Below are 25156 nucleotides of genomic sequence, written 5' to 3'. Positions count from 1 at the left end.
AAAAACCATAGCTTTCGGAGCATTTTTTTCAATAACTAAATATGAATAATTTTCTTTGGAAAGAGCACAAATATAGTCTTCTGTTCACTGCTTCTTTAAAAGTGCCATTTTGCATGAACACAAAATTGAGAAGTACCAGACAATAATTTACGCTTTGGAAAATATAGTTGCAGCTAAAAAATTTTTCAAGCAGGCGATTTTTTTTATAACAAAGCAAAGTTGTCTAAAAGTGTGAGAACAACTCCTGTATTTGTCAATTCAAATTCTGATAAGAATTGGGTTGGTCACCCTACATAAGTGTTAACCAATGTTATTACCTCAGATAACCATGCATGTTCTGTATGGAAAAAGAAGAATGTAAAAACATTGGGGAACTGGATGTATTATTGAAAGAGACCAGCATCTATGAATCGTAAAGGTAGACAAAGAAGCTTTTTCTTTTTTTTGGCCAGTTCACAAACTTGCCAATGAGTTGCCAATTTATTACCTTCACTTTGCATTCATACATAACATAGGGAAGATGGTACTCTTGTCAGACACAGCATAGAATAGATAAGTGACAAAATTATACTCCTTTTATTATTTTTGAAATTGGGTAAAACTCTGCATATTCTTTGACACAACCCTCTTCATTCTGTACTGGCGAAAATGTTCTGCACCAAAAATTTATCTATGAAGTGAGATGTAAAGCATTCTACATTGAAGGTAAAGTTGAGCATTATTAAAAACATACAAAATGGATGTAACCAAGTTGATAGGTGCCAGGAACATAGTACATCCCAATGTACAGTAGATGCCATATAAAAAAATTCTAGATTCGGTAATTTCTGTTCATGAAAATCTCTGGACACAAGGAAAAAATTTTAAATGGTCAAGCATAAGAACACTAAAGAAGCACTGCTGAACTGGTTCACAATTCATGGAAGCCACAGTCAGCCAATAACTAGATGCATACCTTAGAAAAAGTCCAATGAACTTGCCAAATACTTTAGGTAGTGTTGTTTTCTAAGCTTAAACACTAAAAGATACTTGTTTTCTTTAACCTTTTTTGAATGCTCGATTCATGAAACTGAATTTAAACACCAAAGAAATTAAAACACAAAAGATGTAGTGATGAAAAATTGCTCAAAGAGCAAATCAGTTCTTGTGTATGTCAAGATGAATAATAATGATTAGTCACAAGCTACAGGTGACTGGAAAATCTCAGAAGACAAAAATGTGAAAATTTTGTTTCTTTTTAAAGCATGAATGAGTCAATGACTCATGGGGGGAAGCTTCTCTTCTTAAATGATAAACATTCTTCCCAAACAGATAAAAAATTTTAGAATGCATTGAGTCTTGCTCTGAATATGACTTCTGTCTAGCAAGCTACAAACCAAAGCACGATCAGCTGCTTGAAGTGCGCTTACAGAAAAAGTAATTCGCTTAATGCATTTTAAAGAAGCACGACAAACATGTAGATTACAATGTTTAGTTTCTTGATGCTAGTGATAGAAACATATTTCAGAATCAATAAGTTTTGGCCATACTGGTTTAGCAAAGGATAATGAAGAGGAAGATGAAAACAAGAATTTGCCTATCCCTAACTGGGTAGGAAAAAATGGCATTTCAGTATTTTCAAAATGTGATAAAGAGCTTTTCCACACAATTTTTTGTAAATTTTCTCACACCCCTCAAGAACAGAGACAATTAACCTTGAAATTAATAAGTTTTATTTTTAAAAAAATCTATGACAAACTATGGTATCTTTTTAGACTAGTTTTAAATATCTTCCCCCCCAGAACACAGACAATTAATTTTGAAACTGATAGAGTTTTATTAAAAAATCTATGACAAACAATGGTTTCTTTTTTGGCTAATTTTAAATATCAGTTAATTTACATTTCCACAAAGGAAATGGGCTTTTGCTTTAAGCTAAATAAATCAAGCAAACTGAAAGAGTTATTGCGAGTTCATGAAATAGCTTATAGGGTACACATTCTTATTTCTTTTTTTTAGTTAAAAATATCTAATCTGTTTCGTTTCGTTTAAGGCACAGCCTTAAATCTTAATCATATAGCCTAGACAAATTTTTGCATTAATTTAAATAAATCAAATCAATAACTAACAACAAATAGTATAAGAAAAGCAATCAAATCTTTACTCTCAGCATGTATAACATTCCACAGATAGAAATTAAATAAATAAATGAAACGCAAAGTATGACTAAAAGAACTATAAATTCATAGCAAAATGATATGCATAGTCAAAATTCTCCTCACATTAAGGAAAAGTAATTTTAAATAGGGTAAGATACATAGAATAATAACCAAATATAAAGCAGGTTACTAAATTACGGGAAGAATTTTCATTCCTCCTAAAAAATTTAGTAAATAAAAATTGTTAGGATGACAAACCACAAAACTTTTAATTTTTCCTTATTTGAGATATGCAACATTAAAAATAAATGAATAAATAAATTTATATCGAAGCTTATTAGCTTTCAAAAAGCGACTACATGGCAGTAAAATTTAATTCTCCAACACATAATAAAAAGTTCTAGTTTTATACACATACTGTAATTCCTTTTAGAATTTAAATAAATACAGACAATACTGTTTATATTTTAAGGCAAAATTAACATTAGTTAGCTGCACGTCAAAATGTTAACTATAAAGAAAGAAAAATGATAGTGGAAAAATAAATGTGGATTACCCTAACCATGTTTCAAGTAAGTATCCATTGTGGGTCCAATAACAGTTGAACACGATGGCATTTCTTCGGTATCAGGTCTCCCCTGTAGCCAAGGTGGAATTTTGTCTATTGCATGTTCAGTGTTTTTATTTGGCTGAAAATTTACACAATCAAATTAAACAAAGATATATTTTCTATAAAAAACAATATCCTACACACTACATACGAAATTCTGTTAACATTACCTTCACTATGTAGAGAATTTTATAAGATGTTGCTAATCATATGTAAAATTTATAGTTTCAAATAGCACATTTTTGCCTTTAATTTTAAAATATATTTCATCTGAGATTATTAAAAATTGATTTATGAAATAATGCCCAGTATACTTAAAAAACATATTTAAAAAACTTAACTACAGTGAACCCTAAGATTATAATATACAGCTCCTGATGAATCTGGCCTTAAAGGGACATCACCAACAAAAAGATGACATATTTGCCAACATTCCCAGTTTGGGTGGAAGACTTCCAATTTTCACCAGTACCTCAGTCAACACAATTTTTAATAATTTTCTCCTCATTTTCTTTTATTTCTAAAATTTTTCATAACTTTATGTAGCTTGGCTTACTATTGAACATGTCCAAATTATAAAAATTTTCTGCACAAGACACAAAAAATTATCAGTGACAGTATACAGCAATGTGTCTGAGAGTAAATGTGTCGTAAATCTCCCATTTCAAGTCTCCAATGAGCATCAAGCACAGCTGCAGATCATCTAGTAAACACCAGCTAAAAAGCACGAAGCGAAGACTGGTGCTGTTAATTGAAATTCTGTGGTTGCTAAAAAAAAACATGTGTCATATGCTTTGAGAAGTTGTTATGGGTTTGTGATCTTTTGTCATAAAAGAAATCCTATAGTAAAAGTAAAATATTACTTTACAAAAATCAAATACAGATGATTTTCCTAGTATTATTGCAGCAAGGAAATGCAGTATGTTTGTTATGTGTAATGCCTATGATCAACAATAATTGCATTACAATTAGTCTATTCTTGGCCTCTTCAATGGAGCACGATTTTCTACCAAATGCCATTGTTCATGTTGCATCTTTAGTTACAAAAATGTTTCCTTACAGTGATATCACTACGAAATACCCATATGCAAAAAAAATACACTGCCACCATTAAAGAAATTGGCATGAAAAATAAATCTCTAGGGGATGATGACATTAAAATACCTTTATATTGCCTTTCTACAGATGGAAGCAAAAATATGAATGCAAAGGTGTATCCAATTATTGTTTCCTTTCTTCTTAAACCAAAGTTTTGAAAATACAATATAGTTTAGTGTCCCCAATTTGGAAGGAAATATGACAGTCCTTTAATATTGAACAGCTAATTATCAAAATTTTATAAGTAAATACAGTTCCTCTGGCTTATTATTTAGTCTTTAACAGAGACAATGAATCAGTAATAATAGGCTTGAAAAGTGGTCCATGGCATGTACCTGTGACCTTTTAAATTTACCAGCTGAAAAACGGTACAGCTTCTGTACAAGATAAAATAGAATACACCATTGATAACCTTATCTATCTTGAAAAGGGTTCTAACAGAAAAAGTGAAATTACTCCAATATCTGCTTAGTACTAAAATATTTAAAATTCTGAAACATGCATTCATACTTTATCTTTAGAGGAAATGTTTATTTGGAATCCTCAACCAACAGAAGCCATTATTTGCCATTTTACAGTAGAAGTAAATGTTTTCAAAGTTAAGAAAAAAGGCTGTTATCAAAAATTTCAAAAGGCCTGATGTAAATGAAGATGTTAACTAATACTTCCATGCTTAACACGAAGTGTGTGGGAAAAAAAAATTATTTCATCAGCAGCATGGAAATTATCTCAAGTATGCTATCCTCTTGAAAACTTATGGGAATGGTAATCCTTCGTCTCTAGGATGGAGATAAAAGTATACTACCTGCAGATGATTTCATGACTCTTGAACTTCAACTAAGCAAGAATCTAATTTAAACAGTTCCCTTATAATTTTTCTTGTTGATCATGGCCAAGCTGGTACATTGAGATGCTTCTTCTTCCATGGAGCAAGAACATTTTCAGTCAGCTTTACTGCGAACGTTTTTCTTGATAATGCCTTTTCGGATTTTTGCGCTATATTATCTACATATGTAACATGTGCATTCACTAAACTGATACTTACAATGCCATAAAATGCACAAAGGAGCTATCAGCGAGTTTTTCTGCTATATGACATACTGTTACACATCTGATCCAATGTGTCTACAGTCCCTTGCGAGGTTCAGTCCTTTGGTCCTTTAATATATTAATAATATTGCAAGATAGTGTCCTTGTGTTGCTTGATTTAGGAACAGATGACCACTTTGACTTGTCTTTACTACTGAACTGAATTTTGCTTGGGTAAATAATAGATTTGTGATGACTCAAAACATTTTGGAATTTTTCAACTTCAGATTTTTGTCTTCCTGGGTTTGTTTTTCAAATATTGTTTCTTCTTCACCTTTATTGTAAAATGACCATTCCTCATTTTCATGTTTGTCACTACCTGTGAAATTGTAAATTTTAACTTCAACAAATCATCTTTCCAGAATTTCATCTCCAGAAATAGAATTTTCTTCATCACTTAGTTCTTTTAACGGATCTTGAATATCCTCAGGTTTATCCCCAAATTTATCTCCATGAAAACACTTTGCCATCTTTAAGGCAACATAGAAATATATCTTAAGTCAGATTGTGAAATGTAAACATTTCAGCTAACCATTCATTTATAAGACAAATATTATTCTATTAATGCCATGTGCAGAAATATTTTGGTTAGGAATGGCCTTTTCTGTAATAGTCACGGTCATACAACAGATCTGCATCGCACATCCCATTTTCTGTTTTAGGGAAGGCAAGACATGGTTATTTGTTACGGGCTTTGTCCAGGAGATGAACGGATAGCATTCTAGTCTTAACTGGCAATTCTTGGAATAATACACCAAGCATAAAGTTTATATGGTACAAAGTCTAAAATCCAGATGTCCAATAACTGAAATGATCAAATAGCTAAAACCCCAAGTAATTTTTTTTTTCAAGATTTAGGAATGATATAACAATTCAGAAAAGAACTGTGTCATAACTGTGATTTTTCTTCCAACTAATGAGAACGAAACAGCTGCTGGCTAAAGAAATGCCACTGTTGCCAAAGACAATACATTGATTGGTTTTAACCACAACCACACTTTCAGTCCTTGAGTAATTATGCAGATAGGGGGTAGTATTGTTAATCTCACATAAACAATAATCAAAGCCCTAAGATATACTTGCTTGGAGTGTGATGTTGTTAACATTGATTTTCTTTTATTGGCATAATAGCAGGAAGAGAAGGAATTAGATTTGAAGGAAATTAAGTTCTGTTAATATAGCAAATTCCGTTCTTTCTTAACTAATTTTATCCAGCTTATTATTTTTGCAGGCAATAATTATTAGAATCAACTTATCAAAATTAGACTTTCATTTTTTAATTATGTCAGAAATACTTTAAAATTCTGAATAGAACACAGTATCTACAAAGTGAAAGCACGTTTTGGTACTTGTCTTTAATAGCAGCCTCGATGTAAGAAAAAAAACACTAGTGCCATTTGGGCTTCAGAAATATGCAATTCCAATATTAAGTAAAGCAACAATTTTCTTTTGGTTTAGATTTTGAACGCTTATAAAAGCCTAAATTTTCCAATTAATGGAATTTGTGAAGAATCGTGCAGAACTGACAATAAATAAGAAAGATACACCAGAAATTTTCGATTGCAATGATAATGCTCCAATCAGCACTCAACTAATAGACAGTGAAATCAGTACCATGTTTTAAATTCATAAGATATCATTGACAAAAATGACAAAAATTTTAGAGAGTGAAAAGATTTCGACTGACAATTTAGTGAGATTTTTGACATGGCAATTACAGGACTTCAACAATGGAACTTTGAACAAGAAATTATGTGTATCTACAAAATTAAAGAAAAAAATATCAACAGCAAAAAAAAAAAAAAAAGCTTAAATAATTTGCATTCAAAGAAATGTTTAATAAAACAAATATTGAGCTTGTTTTGTAAATTTTGTTCCCTTATAGCAACGTATTGATGTTTCATTATTGCATAAGCAGCTGTTTCATATTTTTAGTTCTATAATTTCAACATGTTATATTACTAAATTTAAAATGACCTAAGATCCAGAAATTTCTGAAATACAGATTTCTTGAAGTCTTCATGATTCTGGATCTTGGACTTTGTACTGTACAAGTTCTTTTGGAATAAAACAATTGCTCAACAAATTACTGTAGGTCTAATCTTACTGTTATCTATCTTATTAATGATTATTTACGAATTTGTCTTCCGACCTTGCAATTCACTATTTTGTACACAACTTTCTGCCATCGTTAGACATTTTTAATACAATTACGCAGAGAAAAACCCAACTAATTTAACTTTTGTGTTCAATGATTATTGATTTATTTAAGGATATTTTATTGCAGTTATTAAAATTATTAATGTTGAATCACTGCAAAAACTTTTATCTGCAAAAACAGGCCTTCATGGCAACTGCTATGAACAAAGTTATGATACTGCCACCTGAGTTAACAATTAAATGAAAACTAATTAGCTAATAATTAGAATACATTCAGAGAGAAATTAGTCTTTACAGTTAAGCTTGCTATTTTTAAAAAACAATGCACATTTTTGTCATTTAAAGATTATTTGTCTTGCTAATTTCCTGATTTACGAGTTTGATAGATTTACAAGTAACAGATGACTACTGGTGATGGCAACTACCAAGCATGAAAAGTATTACAAAAAAATAAGTTATAAACATTATACACATTATAAGCATTACTAACAGAATTTAAATATTTACAGAAATTTACAACAATATTTCCCACAGAAGATTCCATTCCAATGAGGATTTAAAACCACTATGAGAATCAAAAAAAATATCTTGGCATTTTCTTGGATCCCAAATCAGCATGGCTTCTTCACACAGAATACCTTACAAGAAACATCAGCAGATTAGTTAACAGATTTCTCTGTCATAAACAAAATTCTAATGTACTTTGTAAAAGGCCCCCCCCCAATTTGCAAATTGTGCAACCTTCATGAGGAAATGGATACCTCACATCTGAGACTTTGCCCTGTACTTAATGCTGGATCACTTTGGGAGAGATACTAGGAGGCTGTACACAAAATGGATTTATTGCTTGTTCTGTCTACAGCTGTCTTTGTAACCTGCCATTAAAAATAAAAAAATAAATAAAAGAACTTTGTAAAAGGACACGTTCAGAAACAGCCAAGCATGATGTCAAGCATGGAGGCAATAAAACAGAATGTGAAGAATACATTCTGTTTCTCCAAGTTCAGATACGTGTTCTTTTGACAATAATCAAAAGTCATAAAATGATTTTAAATCTGAATTTCAAATAAAGCAGGGATTCTTGCACCAAATATAAAAATAGATCTTGAAACAAAATGCCAAGAAGCAATTATATAAAATGGAAATCATAGTTTCCATGATGGTAATATTCCACAAATATTGAAAAGCACTTTCTAAGTGGTATACTCTCTTGGTAAAGTTCTCATATATGACTAAAAAAAAAAAAATACTCAGCAAAAAAGGAATTAAAATAATCACACATGGCAGCAAATTATGTAATGGATTCAATCTAACGTTTTTAATTCTCCCAGATGGTATGTTAATCGTACAAGCAAAACTCAAATTACATTACAAATACTTTGTGTATCCTTAATGAGACTCATCGAGGAATGTCATAGGCTGCTATGGATTTGAGCAGAAAAATTCAGTTTGCCATAGCTTCTAATAGTCAACAAAAAAATTTAAATTCTATACAGACAACAAGACATGAATATCAGAGAAATAAAAAAGCAAAGACAATATACTAGAGAAAGGATATATATACACACTAATGACTTCACTAGTTTATTAGCAAAAGAAGGAATCTGAGAATTTCTTTAACAATTCAAGTTGAAATTCTTGATTTTGTTAAAAGTGTGCATAAAAATCGAAATATTAATGCTTAGCGTAACTGGGATGATGTTGACTTTGGTAGAAATCCAGGTATATTTTTCAACACATTAGGGAGTTCAGAGGACTTCAAACAGATTCCTCTCTCAATAAATATTATCAAGATACAGCATTTCCATAAAGCTTATAATGATTTAGAGCTAAAAATGTAAGATGCCTATGCAGATTATTAGAAAGGTTTGTGAAAGGTTATTTAATTACGGCAAAGCTTCAAGGGCTATCTGCCTAAGGGGAGGGATGGGATGCCTTCGTGGAGGACTTTCTAAGGAAACTGACTCGTATACATGTTACACATGGGGTAAACCACAAAAACACCAGTGCAGGCAGCCTGTTCGCAGGATTGGAAAATCAGATCGAACTACGAGTGTTCAGCGACTTTATCGCTCAGCCGCTGGTGGGCTCACAGATTATTAAAAGCAGATATACTGTATATACCAATGTATGGTAATAAAGTTACAGAATTATGACAAGTTATCTCCCAAGAGACTTAATTAAAGGTTCCATAATAAAACTTGCAAACCTCGAGAGAGGCAGGAAAGGACTAGTAGACAAATAACTAAGAAAATGAAAATTCAATTTATATTGCATAATGCTATAGTCAGTATCATATATATTTATTCTTGCATTCATTACATATAAATGTTAGATTTGCAACTATTATATAAACATTATATTTATACTGTGTATTTCAATATTAAATTTTAAATATTTTGTAAAAGCACTATATGTCTTCTTTCATACTGTTTGACTAAACTTCCGACTAAGTAAGTCTTCACATCAAATACGATTGAACTATTTCTTGGAGCCACTGCTCCTGGTAATTTTTTAGCGAGCTCTCTATAATATTTCTTCCTATTATTATTGTATTATTATTGGTTTATACATACATACATATATATATATATATATATATATATATATATAAACCAATAATATATAACAATTTATAAATCGTGTTTATTTTGGTCAACAAAAATAAAAGAATCAAAAGTATGGTAAGGCCAGAAAATCTGTTTTAGAAAAGGGGGAAGTATATTGCAAATTCTTAACAGCCAACAGTTTTACTTTTCAAATTATAAACTTCTTTCTTCAGCTCCTTCACTTTTGATTCACCTCTTTCTTGATATGAGACCATCTACCTCCAAATTCTTTGTTACTTAAAGAACTGAAAACATAACTCTTCGATTGACATACTTCAGTTCAACTAGTGAAATTAGACCTTTTTGGTTGTCATAGTAATACGCTAATAGTATTTACTAGATATGGAATAGTTCTTTCACAGAAACTATTCTGTAATTTATTATAATTACCATTTTAAATGTTTGTTTATGTTCATCAGAAAAACGATCACTTTTAGAGTTGTTTGTCTTAAAGTTGTGGTTAGTGAACATTTCTTATTAAAATGTAAATTTATTAAGATCTAAGATTTTTTAACATTTCTGTATTATATAAATTACTCCTTCATATCAAATATATATCATGAGAAATACACTCCTGTTAATAATCAATCTACACACCTTTAAAATACCTGAACATTTTGTCAAGGGAATCTGACTATTATCTTCCTCAGTTAGGCATTTATCTCCAAGCACAGAAGTCTGAAAAAAAAAAAATCTGTAATGAAAAAAAAACTGGACACAACATCACCACAGTCATAAATATGATGCAGGTGCTATGCAAAATATATATTATTATGATAAAAAATACAAGTAATTCAAACTAATTAGACATCTTGCAACAGTTATACAAAAGTATAAATACTATGACTTATTTAAAAAAAGAAAGAATATACAAAAAGTACCTGGACAGACTCTTCCATGAGTTTCTGTCTTTTCATTTCTGCTTCTTTTATTTGTCTAACATGCTAATGAGGAAACAACAAACAATTTGAAGTTGCCTTTTTAGAACAAATTATTTATCAGAAATTTCAAGATTTAAGTTCAAAGAATTTTTTGCAAAAATATTTTACTAATAGCAGCTATGAAGTATTAAATACAAAATTCACAGACTATTTCAAAAATTCTCATTAGATATTAAAAATTTTACATTTGTTTCAAAATATGGAGATATACTAAAAACAAATTTCTTCTAATAAATATTTTACAAAATAGATAACATCATTTGCTAAATATGTTTAGATATAATTTTACACAAAAAAATTAAATAAATAAATATGTAGTTATAAGCTCTAAATATTCAAAATGCATTCAAAATCTTAACAGTAATGAAGAAAATTTCATTGGCTAATCAGCAAATTATTATGCACAAGAACATCACAAAAACTACCTCATATATTTTAATATAGGTCCATTATACTATTTTAAGTCATTGCATCCTTTAAAACTTATGAAGTTGATTTTAAAGTAAAACAAGATTTTAGTTTATCAAAACTCAAGTCCACAGAATCACACAAAAGTTAAATTGCAATTAAAATTTTTAGAGATTAATATAAGCTTGATATCATGCACTTTCTTTCCCAATTCTATTCTTTACCAATTCAATTCTATTGAATAACATTTCACTAATTTTCTCTTAAGTAAATTTTGTCATATTACAAGATGCTTATTTATCATACGTTTATGAACATATGAGTTCTGCTACAATGAAACTCCTGCAGAAGTAATTCAGTATACATAAGTTCAACGCTTGAATATCAATGCCAAAAACGGTTTAAGAAATTCCAAAATGGAAATTTTAATCTCCAAGTCTAATCTTAATCTCCAAGTCTCATCTTAAAAATTAAAGCCACAGAAGTTGGAAGATGATAAACTGAAAATACTGGCAAAGCCAAATCTACATATCATCAGAAAAAATATATTGGAGAGGCCCTAAAGTGCAGAACCAGCAGTCACATATTATTTGAAAATTAATATGAAAGATTTTTTGCAGGCTGCCATTCGAGTTTTATATGAACTTGTTAGAAGTCTATTTTTTTGTTTAGGCTGCATGCATATCTGATATTTCCTTAAAAAAATAAAAAAATAATAATAAAAAAAAAAAAAGATACTGGCCAAAAAAATTAGAGAGTCAAATTCTAATTCTTATTTCAAACTAAAATTTCTAATACACAGTTGCTGTTAAACATTTTATAAATTTGTTATAGCATTTTTAAATATTTAGCTCATGAGTATAAAGGAAAAATATTTCAAGAATTTTCATAATTAGCTCAAAGATCTATGCATGAACTTTTAGCCAGCTATGTTCTTTTGTCTTCAGGTACTTACTAAGTATTCCCAACTAAGTATTCCCAACAATCTCAAAATTAAAAACCATCAGCATCAAATTTTAGTTTGCTTTTCTGTAGTGCTAAAAACTGAAGTGGAGCTTTTCTTAAGGACGCTACAATGAAGATGAAATTTACATTCGTTTTGCTATTATTATTTAAGAAAGACAGTTCCCACAAGGGAAACTGCCTTGCGACACAGCAAAACCAGGATTGCACGCAAATAAGATTTTGCTTTAGATGTGTACTGATTTATTTTGAACACTTGGAAAATAACCAAAACATTAATGCAAGCATCCATTGTCATCACTTAGCTAATTTGAAACAAGTCTTTTAACCATAAAATAACTTGCATTTAATAGGATAGTGCTAAACGATGAATTCTATTTAGAGCTCTAATTTGCAAGCTGCTTGCTTATTTATTATAAGAAAAACACATCTTGTCTGTTATAATCATTTCATATTAAAGCATGAAGCAAAAATTAATGATTTTTTAGTATTTCAGTGAGCTGGCTTTAAAGGCAAAACAGCACAATGAAATTTTTTTGTGTAAAAAAGGCTACAGTTTTTATACAAACTAAAGACTATCTCTATAAGTAGCATTGAAGCATATATTTATATAATAACAAAACATAAAAGTAGGTAGAAACATTGCAGCGATCTTGCTAAAAAGTTAAAAGGAGCTGTAGCTCCATGAAATAGTTCAACGCTGTATTACTAAAATATGAACTAAGAAGTATTTTATAAAAAAACTTATCTGGAATACTGTAAAAAAACTGTAAACACGCGAAAAAAACGTTAAAATTATTGTTGGAAGACATGCGAATGCACGAAAAAATTACTAGTTAGCTTTACAATTTCTATTTCAATAACAAAACATAAATATATAGCACATAAATATTTTCATATATAATAATTTTTAGCATATACATATTTTAATATGTGCACATAAATATTTTTCAAGAATCTTTCGGCTTCATGAAAAATATTTGCATAAGATGTTTGTCCATACAACATATTTCATATTTAATGAAAATTTCTTTATATAAGAAACTTTTAAGAAAATTCAATCCTAAACCTTACGGACAAACTTTCTTTATTTTTGAAAAATCATGGCTCAGCCTTAGAATCCCTTAGAAGGTAACTACTGTGGTGTAAATTTTGCCACATAACTGAATTTACTTGTCCTTTTATGTTCTGGGAAATTTCTTGATATTTAATTATTTACTTAAATTTATTATATTTTATTTGATATTTTATTATTTATTTAAATATTTTTTGGTTTCAAAATGTATTTACATAACTGAATTTACTTGTTCTTTTATGTAAATTCTAGGATTGAACTGGATTATTACATTATGGCAATGCATACGAGAGCTATCTGCCTAAAGGGAGGGATGCCTTTGTGGAGGACTTTCTAAGGGGAACTGGCTTGTATACACGTTACACATGTAAATTCTAGGAAAATTCGTATTTTATTTTTTAAATACTGTTTTTTGGGTGGCTTCAAAATGTATTTTTTCATATAAAATTATTTGTATTTTGTTTTTGTAAAAAGTAAAACATTAGTAAGAATTTAATGTTTGGCTCTTGCAAAATTCAGTACAAGTTAGAACATTTATAGTCATTATTGATAATAATAAATCACATGCTGCAAGAATAACTCGGGGGGAAAAAAAAAACTTGTTGTTTTCATTCGAATAGAAAGTTTTTCAAGAGAGAAGAGAAACACGTCAAAGCAAAATTTAAAATCAAGCAAAGCAGCAACATTATGTTTGGCATAGCCTTGAATTAAAATTCTATTGTTTTCAAGAATGAATAAGTCTCTTTTTGAAAGGAGGAAGAAATTTCTGCAAAGAAGGGAAGCACCACGATCATATTGGTAACACCATCTGTCCATGGAAATAGTAAAGAAACCTGAAAAATTCAAATATTACAATTTTAAAAGCTAACTAAACAAGATAGATATTTGTGAATGTCAAAAGCATCAAAGTTCTTCCTCATCAACTAAGAGTGTAGATATTACAGCTTCACATTATAAACTATTTATGTTACTGTGAGATTTTTTTCCTATGGCAAAAGTTTCTACAGTAAACAAGAGGTTGACAATACAATAAATGAATATAAATTTGTTGGCAAAACCAAAAGAATTCTTCAAAAAGAAAAAGGATATAAAAGCTGCCTGAAAAGATTTCTGGAATTTGCAGTAAATGATGGAGATTAAATTTATGCAACAAATATACTGTTTTTCATTTGAAGTTGTTTAATTAGATCATGCCTTACTCTGATCAACCTGATACATTGAGATCATTCCTGTCCATACTGCCAAAAACCAAGGATGCGTGTTACAGACATATTTTATGTCATATTACCCCTGAAATAAACAGTTTTCCTTTCATAACTACAATCAAAAGAGCAACAAGCCAAAAACGTAAAACACAATTAAAAAAAATCAAAAATACGTAAACTGAATATAGATAGGATTCACCTAGGAGCTACTGAAAATAATCATTAAAATGGTGTATTGCTTTAATTCGATACTTACTATTTATTAAGATACAATAACACGGCGAACAAATGTTAATTTAGAAGTCAAACAACAAAAATCAGCATTATATTTTTTAATTTTCACAGGACTAGTTTCGATGGTTCGGTAAAACCATCGAAACTAGAAAATTTGAAAATATAACGCTGATTTTTGTTGTTTGACTTCTAAATTAACTTACTATTCAGCAAATTCTTTCATAATTTAAACACACACACAAAAAAAAAAAAAAAAAAAAAAAAAAAACTATTGCACAATGATTTTTATATCAATTTTGTATCTTTTAGGCTAAATCAACAAAAGCAGTCATAAAGTTGATATCATTATACTGGGTGTTAATTAAATCAGAGTTCGCCTGTAACTAACTATAAATTCCAATAAATATTAAATGAAAAATATTATTTGCAGTATGCTCAGGTTCAAAGAACAGATAAGCAAACACTGAGAAACAAGATGTTAAACTAAACCCTGTTTTTTTTCCCCCCATTATTCCTATGAATATGATGACTGGGGGGAAATGATGTTTGTTAATATAATTCTCCGAGTTGCACAGCTTTTTGGATTATGTATTATAATCTGTGCTTTCAAAACTGTTTTCATAAAGATTATATTTGCATCTTAAAGAAAGTAAAATACTTTAAATTATAAACTAACATATACCAAAAATGGAAGATCTCATGACCGGATAATGGCAGTAATGTCAATCAAGGGGTTAATTACACACAACCTATTTTCAAATACAGATTATCAAGCTTTAGCCTAGCTTAACTGTAATGCAACTATTGCTCTTGAAGTAATATAACTACGGCAAATCTTTGAATCTTTTGATTCTTTGTGTAGAACAGGAGTGGCCAAACTTCATAACGGAGCCGCATAGTATATTTTATGAAAGTTCAGGGGTCGCAAATCCATATTTATACCTTTCAAATATCAGAAATAGGTTTTCAATGTGAACAAAGTTTTGAAGTAAATTGATGAGAGTTTCACATTTTATATGTGATTAACATGTTATACAGAAAAGTAAATAAATAAATTTTATTTTTCCTTCCCAGTTTTAAGAAAAGGCCCAATAAAATATAAATATAATTTTAATTAAGGTACTTTGAGTTTTTTTTTTTTTTTTCTCTTCCCAAACAGAAAAATCAGACTTTTCACCCCTGATTTCCTTTATCTTCCTCCTTTTATAATTGTCTGATTTTAGTGGAAGTAAGCTAAAATCAGAAGACTATGTATCAGTCGTTAAGAACCCAGTCACGTTAAGACATTTTTCATTTGAGTGAATTACAGTCAAAAATCGTTAATTTGGACACCCATAATCCGGAATGATCTATAATCCGGACCTCAAAGCTACAAACTTTCTGCGCATGCGTCATATTGACGCATGCGCATAAGACCTTTACGGCTGCAAATATGCGTGTGCGCAAAATATGATTACGAATGCGCGTTTAATGTATAACAGATGGTATAAGCTAAGCTAAAATTATCTAATTCAGTTAATGTTGCAGATTGCGTTGTTCCTTAATCTTCGAATTGGATTCGGCTTATTATTTTTTGCAGACTGTAGTAAAAGTAAGCTTGAACTTTCGATTATGTCAAATAGAATTTCTGATATATATTTACTAATATGTAAAGGATCTACAAAGCGAAAGTATGTTTTGAAGTCCATTAAACAAAAAGTGGAATTGCTGCAAAAATTGGATAAAGGCTTGGATAAATGGATAACGTTTGTTTATCTAAACTTTGTTTATCTTTAACGCCGCGGCGTGCAATGACTTGCAAGTTGATCTGTCAGCACAATCCTTATCTTCAGAGCAGATGTTTTTATTTTATTTGGCTTATAATTCCTTACTAAATGTAGTATTTCATCTCGATGTACTCCGTCTTTGATATGATTTAAATCAAATTCCTCGTCATTATAATTTGCTTCCGATAGCGAAGAAAGTGACAGTAACAGAGGTTATTGAAAACGAAAAAATTTCGATTGACAAATTAGTCGGTATTCTCGACACAGCAATTATAGGACTTGAACAGCGGAACTTTGTAACTAAACAAGAAATTATGTCTGTTTATAGAATTAAAGAGAATGTATTACCACATAAAAAAACGAAGCATTACATTGAAAAAAATGTTTAATAAAGTAAACAAATAAATATTAAGCTTTTTTTTTTTTTATATTTTGATACCCTTTAGATCATAATTGTTCTTTATTTCATAAATTACAATTTCATATTTTTAATTTTATAATATCTGCATGCCATCTTACCAGATTTAAACGGATGATCTATAATCCGGAATCGCCGAAGTCCCAACGAGTCCGGATTAACGACTTTTGACTGTACATAAATCATTACTTAAGAAGAGTTTTTTTTAAACTCGGAAGAAATCTTTTAGCAAGAATAAAAGAAGTGATGCAAGTCAACACGCATTGCAGAGAAACTATTATTCAAGAAAGAAAAATGATTTTAAAAAAGAAGTTAGTTTTTTTTAGCCCTTTGCATAAAAATTAATAATTTTTCACACAATTAACATGAGAACCAATATGAATCGATTCAATGAGATCAAATCTAGCTTTAAATAACTGAACTAATTCATTAGATGTGAAATGGATTATAAATTACATTTTGATTTTCATACTCGAATCCTCATATCTCAGAAATTTTCAGAAAGATTTTACATTCCAAGCATTGAATCTTGTAGCATTTTACATCATTCGAATACTTTGAATCCTAATCTTAGAAATCATTAAACATTTAAACTCAAACCTCTGGAATGACTAGTTTACTCATGCCTAGTGACAAATTAACTTAAATGTGATTGCAATAGTATCTGAATCATCGGTGTCACTTCTGATCATACTGAGTGCTATATTACTTCAGAGTGGCATCCAGCAAAATCTGTCAGAATTTTTATGTAATCAATACACTGTGCATCATTGAAAATTCTTGAAACTATCTGCCGAATCACCCCGATAATTCTAGACACAGATAACCTACTTCTAAAAAAAAAGCAGTTCATGCCACAATATATTAATGTTTTGTAGGTCATATATTCCAACTGTCTACCAACTAAACACTTCAGCCATCACTGTTGACTTTTGAGCTGTTTTTCAAATATCAACGTACCTGCAACTACTATAATGAATTTTATTTCACAAATGCAATTATAATATGAAGTTTAATTCTTCAAATTTCTATATGCATGCACAGATGCTCAGTGTGGAAGCCCTTTGTGGCATGGCAAACATCTTCACGACAGTTTACTTCCTGAGTTCTTGACAGATGCCACACAGATGAACGAATCCACCTTATTCAAACCGTTAACTGTTGGACCCTTAAACTTTAACTGTTGGACCCTTAAACCTTAACTGTTGGACCCCTAAAGACTATAAATTGGCTTATCATTTTGTTCAGTAACTCCAGGTCAGAAGAAAGAATAAAACATTTTTTATTTAATCTTCGGCCTTAAGGTTACACAACCTGTGCACAGAAAATAAATCCAAAATAAAGTTTGAAATGAATTTTTGAAAAGGAATCTGTAGCCACACGAGGGTACTTATGAATGTAGAAAATGAAAGATCAGAGTTAAAATTGAAAGTTTACAGGGAAGTCCAACAAAATTTCGCATTACATTGCATGAAATTTGCAGCTATCTGGCAGTAGATCGTACTACAACTTTCCTTTGGGCTACAGAACTTTCGTAAAGGACGTGTTAGACATACCTGGAGATCGAAAATTTGGAAGAAGAAAATCATCAGCATATTACAGAAGTGTAATAATGCTGGCACCAGAACCGGGTAACCGGTGCAATGACACTGAATGGCAGAACTAAATGCTGAAAGATTTTAGAAATACTGAGAGGCAAAAAGCCTAGAGCCATCTATCCTAGTGTGATATTTGTAAAGACCTAGAAAGGAAGTTCTTCAAGCAACATAAGAGAAAATATCAAAAACTAAAGCGATTCCACCAGCATCAGTATGCCATATTTTGACAGCTGCTTTGTAGAAGAGAAATCTTTGTATTCAGTTGATCATTCATTGCTTGATGCAACGTCATTAAAATGAAGTTTTGATAATGAAGTTGAAAGACTTCCATCTCGAATGACAGCATTTGGCAAAACTCAAGTTGAAAACATTTACCAGAATTGAAATCGTTGTCAAACCAGTGGTTCCTCTCAAGAGTCCAAAAATTTTAGCATGCACAAACCATTGATGAAATAAATTATGATCTCTCCGTACAATTGCCAAGGAATTATTATGAAAGGTAGTTTCATGAGAAAATAGTGTTGACTGCAGCATATTACTGTGAGGTGTTTCAAAATATGTGAAGAAATTGCATAAAAACTATTTGACTTGCTCACGGATGCAAAATTAATTTTGAAAGACCTCCACACATCAGAAAATTGGACAAGTCTCCTAATCAAATAAGAATGAGAAGGTTTACCCCAAATTCAAAGAGTTCTACGAGGGCAGTGATTTTCGTCCTTGAAAGAGGTTCCTTCAGTTACCCAAGCCATTCAAGGACTGATTAAATATAGTACAGTACAAAGTCCGAGATCTGGACTTGTCAGGACTTCAGCGATCCAGGATTTGGGATTTTTTGGATATTAGATCAGTTTAAATCTAGTAAGATGGCATGCAGAAACCATAAAAATAAAAATATGAAATCGTAATTTATGAAATAATGAAGCAATTATGATCTAAAGAGTATCTAAATTTGCAAAAACAAAAGCTTAATATTTATTTGTTTACCTTATTAAATTTGAAATAATGATAACGAATACTACATAAAAATTTTAGTTGCTATACATTATTGGCTATGTATCATGAGATTGGCGATGAATGACAAGTTATTCCACTAAATTCTGTCTTGCTTCTATCGTGTACTGAGACAAATAAGCTTGAATTGTATTAGTTTAGTTATTTATTATACTTAAATCTATTTATTGCATATGCTTAAAACTTATCTGAGTCCTGATTAAAATCCCACATGTAATTAAAAAGTTTATTGAGGGCCAGTGCATCTTACTGCCTAACTGTCTCTGGAAAATATAAATTTTGCTCCATAAGTTCTAAATTTTTGCCGCTAAATACCGGGTTCCTGTGCTTTCCCTAAACTCTAAAATTTTTGTCATCCTTTAATTTTGTTGTTCAGTGCTTCTCTAAATTCCAAAAATTTTATCTTCTGTAAATTCTGCCACCCGGTGCATTTATACAAGCTCTGGTCCCAGGTCTGGGTTTATGTGAATAACAAATCAGTTATTCTTAATTCAAATAGCACTAAATGTAATCTTTCGCCCTATAAGTATCATTAACAAAATCTACTTTTAGCATATGGAAAAAAATTTTTGTTAAAATTTTCTGTAATCCTCTTCAAGTAATGTCAACATAAAAGGTTACCATATTACTAACATAAAAAATTTGTTTAGGCATCACTGCATGAGTCATTACTCTAGTTCTCGTGTGTTGATAAACATGCTGTGATGAAAGCAAAATATACTAAATAATGATTCGCAAGTCGCATTTCACACAGCAAATGGCAGCAAGCAGCTCGCCAGCCGCAGTTAGGGTTTCGAAGAGCGACAAGCAGCTCGCAAGCCACAGTTTGGCCATGCCTGGTGTAGACTTTTTACACTGTACAATGTGAAATGCCCTAATGAAGTCAAATCTTGCCATGAACTGTACTGTAAACAAAATATTGCCATGGTTCAAAATCTTATTATCCAGGATGCAGTCTGATTCATTTCCGTGACCTCAAAAAGCAAATGTTAAACCTTGTAAAATATTTATAATAGTGGTTCTCAACCTTTTCTGTCCTGTGCATCCCTTTCAACATTGCTAGATTATTCCCCTACCCACTTTCTTCCAGAGACTTGAAAAATACATGTGCATTTATTTAGATTTATTTTTAATGTGTTTTATAAATTAAAAAACAGAAAATATAAAAAAAATGTTCATAAGTTTTACAACTTGAATAAATGTAGTTTTTATACTCAAACTAAATACTTAGCAGCTAAATAAAAGGCTAACCTCATCCACCCCCGAAACTGAAATTATTCTCTGGTTAAGAACCTTGGCCTATAATCTGCATGTCAGTATTTCCATGCTTCGGCATTACTTTTTAACTCATAAAGATGCAAACTTTTCTCTGAGATGGCATCACTAACTTGTAGAGATATCGGGTATTTTTTGGAAGCAGGTACGATGAAAAATGAGCAATCACCTTGGCCAGGAATCGAACCACGGACCTCTGGAATACCGGCCCAGTGTGCAGATCACCACACCATGAACCAAGAAGGTGGGAGAAATACCTTATATACTTCCCCTTTAAAGGGCGGCTGGGGTTTTTAGGGTACCCAAACGCCAAATCCTGCGTGGGGAGAAATCATCATCCAACACCCTTTTAGTTCGGGCGCAACTGTAGAGACATTAGGCATTTTTGGAAGCAGGCAAGATGAAAAATTAGCAACCGCCTTTGCCGGGAATCGAACCACGGACCTCTGGAATACCGGCCCAGCATGCAGAACCACTATACCATGAAGGCACGCTAGGAAGGCAGGAGAAATACCTTATAAACTGTACAAAAAAAATGGCTGGATATTTATAACAGTTGTTGTTGAATTGTGTATACAAGTGTTGGCTAATACAGCTGTTGTCATTAAAACCACATACAAAGCTGATGTGTGACAGGTCCTGGGTAAATTAAAAGTTAAGCAGTACAAACAATATCAACATCTATTTTCTTTGCGATATAGTCATTTCCATGGATCTAATTAATTCACAATTTTTCTTGCAGAAAAGAAATCAAATAACAGCTCATCAACTGGCTTAAATAGGTACAGTCAAAAGTCGTTAATTCGGACTCGTCAGGACTTTGGCGATTCCGGATTATCGATTTTTCCGGATTATAGATCATCAGTTTAAATCTCGTAAGATGGCATGCAGAAATTCTAAAATTAAAAATATGAAACGTTAATTTATGAAATAAAGAACAATTATAATCTAAAAAGTATCAAAATTTACAAAAAAAAAGCTTAATATTTATTTGTTTACTTTATTAAACATTTCTTTCAATGTAAGTTGTTTTAAGTTGCTTCGTTTTATGTGACAATACTTTCTCTTTTATTCTATAAACAGACAAAATTTCTTGTTCAGTTACAAAGTTCTGCTGTTCAAGTCCCGTTAATTGTTGTGCCGAGAATACCGACTAACTTGTCAATCGAAATTTTTTCGTTTTGACTAACCTCTCTGTCACATTCTTCATGTCTTTATCCATTTTTTGCAGCAATTCCACTTTTTGTTTGATGGACATCGAAATATACTTTCGTTTTGTACGATCCTTTGAGAGCTCCAGAATCGGAAATTCTATTTGACATAATCGAAAGTTCAAGTTTACTTTTATAAAATTGCTCTTACAGTCTGGAAAAAATAATAAGCCGGATCCAATTCGAAGATTAAGGAACAACGCAATCATCAACATTAACTGAAATAGATAATTAGATAATTTTAGATTATACCGTCCATTATACATAAAACATGCACGCGAAAACGTATTCTGCGCTTGCGCACACGCATATGCGCAGTGGTAAAAGGCCTTACGTGCACGTGTAAACACCTATGCGCATGTGTCAACGCGGTGCATGCGCAGAAAGTTTTTAGCTTTGAGGTCCGGATTATAGATTATTCTGGATTATGGGTGTCCGAATTAACGACTTTTGACTGTACCTAATAAGAAATTGTTTCAAATCTGCTCATAACAGAAAACTAGTAAATAACAGGCCTTTGACCGTTCATTTACAGTTTTTGCAATAAATGCTATAGCTTTACATTTAAGTTGACTCCAACTAAGCTTCATTACACAGTACAGTCACATCTATACTTATAAAGCATACATCTCTCTCACATAACCCAGATCAGAATTATTTTTTTCGAAGTTATACATTGTATTCTAAAATAAATAATATCCTCAAAAAATAAATTTATTAAACTTTTCCATAAACAAATAACATAATTTGAAATGATGACTGTAGTAGTGAAACTTTACCACATTTCCAAGCTATCAAAAAGTCATTAATGTATTATCTAACAAAGGCAGTCAATATGCCGTAAAGCAAGGTGACAACCTGGTCAGTATGCCACTGCTAAGAAATGTTTTCTTTGTTATCTGCCTAATTGTTCTTATGAAGGATTCAAAAATAAATTCAGATTCTTAAAAATCTGTGCAAAAGAACTATAAAAACCTAGATTTTTGTAGTCAGTCAAAATGAGGTTTCATAGGTACATAGAAAATTATTACATTTCTTTCTTTTGAAATATCAAAAAATTATTTTATACCTGGCAAGTATAGAAATTCTTTTTTGACTGTCTCCTGCTAATTAATGCCAGCCAAATAAAAAATGTTTTATTAAAGTTTCTAAGGGAAAGCAAAATGGAAGGCATGCACAACAGCAGGAATTGCATTGTCCTAAGAAAATATAGAGTATAACAATGAAAAATTTCAGAAATTTTACAACAGTTGCTAGTCTAAGAAAATTCATTACACTTTCATGAAATTTTACGGTAGAATGCTTCTAAGCGCTTTTTAACATTAATTGATAACACAATTTTTCCTTTCAATATACCCTATAAAAAATCATCAGGGAGACAAGACATCTCTGGTTGCAGACTTTGTAAATAATTGATTACAAATGGTACAGGCCTTTTAGGAACCCTAGTTGCTTTCAGATGACAACGTGACATTATCAACATATTTTGAAATCAATTGGACAGCTCTGAGTTGCCAGGGCAGCTGACAAATTGTAAGACATCAATGACTGCTGTGACCCGTTTAGTCATATAGAGAATTATTTCTATATATTTTCCCTAATTCCAGGTTTTAAAGCTATGCATAATCTAGGAACTGAGAGAGAGCATCAATGCTGGAATTAATGACTACCGCCCCAAATGAAAGCACCATCACTGCATTTCACAGTGTCAGCCACAATCAGCTTGCTGAGCTATTTCAAAACATGGGATGCCTGGTTGAAAAAAAGAACAAATACTGTTTGAAAAAAAGAACAAATACTGCTACTTTTGTTGTAATGTAATGTACTGGACACCTCTCAAGGTATGTTTATAGCAACAATTACATTTGCCTACATTATATATTATGCCTACAGAAAAAGATCACTTGGAAACTTTTTTTAATATAATAAAATGACAGAATTAGCCTAGAAAATTTTTACAATTCACAAATTAATTGATATACAGCATTATTTGCAAAATGAATAAGTATTTCTATTATCACTTTCTTAACATAAAAAAGATTTTAATCTATCATACACTTTTGTGAAAAATGTTTTCAGAAATTATTGAATTAAAATAATCAATAATAATTCAGTTAAAATATAAATTAAGAATCTAAATTTCATTTGAAGTGGTTTTAAAATAATATAAGTAATTTCTACCTTTTTGTGCAAATTATCCATTTTTTTCAAGTAATCAGATTCCGCAGCAGGAATTTTGTCCATAAAGCTAAGAGAGGATTATGCAAAACAGCAAAAATTATAACACTGGAAAAATAAATATTCTTCAGCATGCTATTAATTAACTGTACTAACACATAAATTTGCCAACAAAAGAGAACGATTCTAAAAAAATAGACTTAAAAAAATTTATTTTGATACAAATATCAGAATCATTCATAGCACAAATTTACCTCATGTTAATCATAAAACTCAAAAATAGCTAGCAGAAAAGGAAAAATCAAAAGCAGGTCAAATACTATAAAAATATATGATTATGTATTATTCCCCTTTTCCTAGTAGTAGCTTCAAATTCCACGATGCGATGTTTCATATCACTTTTCTTGTTCACAACTATAACAGGAGCCACAGAAATTAAAAGGTTTCGTTGCCTACAAGCAAGTAAAGTTGTTATAAATGTGTATTTAAGAAGATCATTTAAAGAAATATGAGCATTACTTATAATCAGCAAATAATTTAAAGATCATATGTTTTCATTTTTACATTTCCCTACTGTTTTTTAAAAAAGACAAAATGTAATGCCACTTTCTTTGAAATTGCAATTATAGGCATATGGGAAGTCTCATATAGATTAACAAATATTTAAATAAATCTTCAATAGCTAATCATAGTTTGGATAAATTATCATTGATCACAAGTTTGGATAAATGACATTTCCTTGAAGCTTTCCCCATGCACAAGAATTTATCTTCTTTAGTTACTGACATTAATTCCAATCCAAGGCTTCCTAATTTTTCATGTTTCATTACTATTTTTTACACTACATAGTACTTACTATATTCATTCTTGTTTTGCTCTACCATATGCTTCTGGTATAAAATCAGTCATCACTTTTCACATTTTGCAATGTTTTTGCTCCTAAAGAAGAGGGATCCGTGTCCAATCACCCTTGAAGTCCATAGTGCTTTATCTGAAATCTCCACCTAAATAAGACTTCTTTTTTGCCTAACTTTACATTTAACATTGGTATCTTTTTCTTCCATTTTGATTTTTTGCTACCAACCAGTATTAGCCATAAAGTTCTTATAGATGGGTATATTTGGTTTCTTACAATTTGGTACTTCCATTCTGGGGGGGGCAGGGGA

General features: G+C 30.8%; 1 protein-coding gene across 4 annotated transcripts in view; it reads right to left on the bottom strand.

The window, feature by feature from the left end:
- Positions 1 to 25156, bottom strand: part of LOC118186364 (centrosomal AT-AC splicing factor-like) — a 66723-nt gene that overhangs the window by 20955 nt on the left and 20612 nt on the right. For 3 of the 4 annotated variants that reach the window (XM_085806970.1, XM_035356442.2, XM_035356441.2), the window contains 4 exons: positions 23994 to 24060; positions 10586 to 10648; positions 10302 to 10382; positions 2701 to 2827 (listed from right to left, as the gene is read on the bottom strand). In XM_085806970.1, the coding sequence (XP_085663096.1) occupies positions 2701 to 2827; positions 10302 to 10382; positions 10586 to 10648; positions 23994 to 24060 (338 nt within the window). Of the gene's footprint in view, positions 1 to 2694; positions 2828 to 10301; positions 10383 to 10585; positions 10649 to 23993; positions 24061 to 25156 lie in introns of all 4 variants that reach the window. The other variant, XM_085806971.1, reaches the window with a different exon arrangement.

The sequence above is a fragment of the Stegodyphus dumicola genome, chromosome X1 (genome assembly GCF_044657685.1).
Source record: "Stegodyphus dumicola isolate Sdum_Otavi_A_Nest chromosome X1, ASM4465768v1".
Taxonomy (NCBI): domain Eukaryota; kingdom Metazoa; phylum Arthropoda; class Arachnida; order Araneae; family Eresidae; genus Stegodyphus; species Stegodyphus dumicola.
This window is presented reverse-complemented; position numbering and strand designations above follow the sequence as displayed.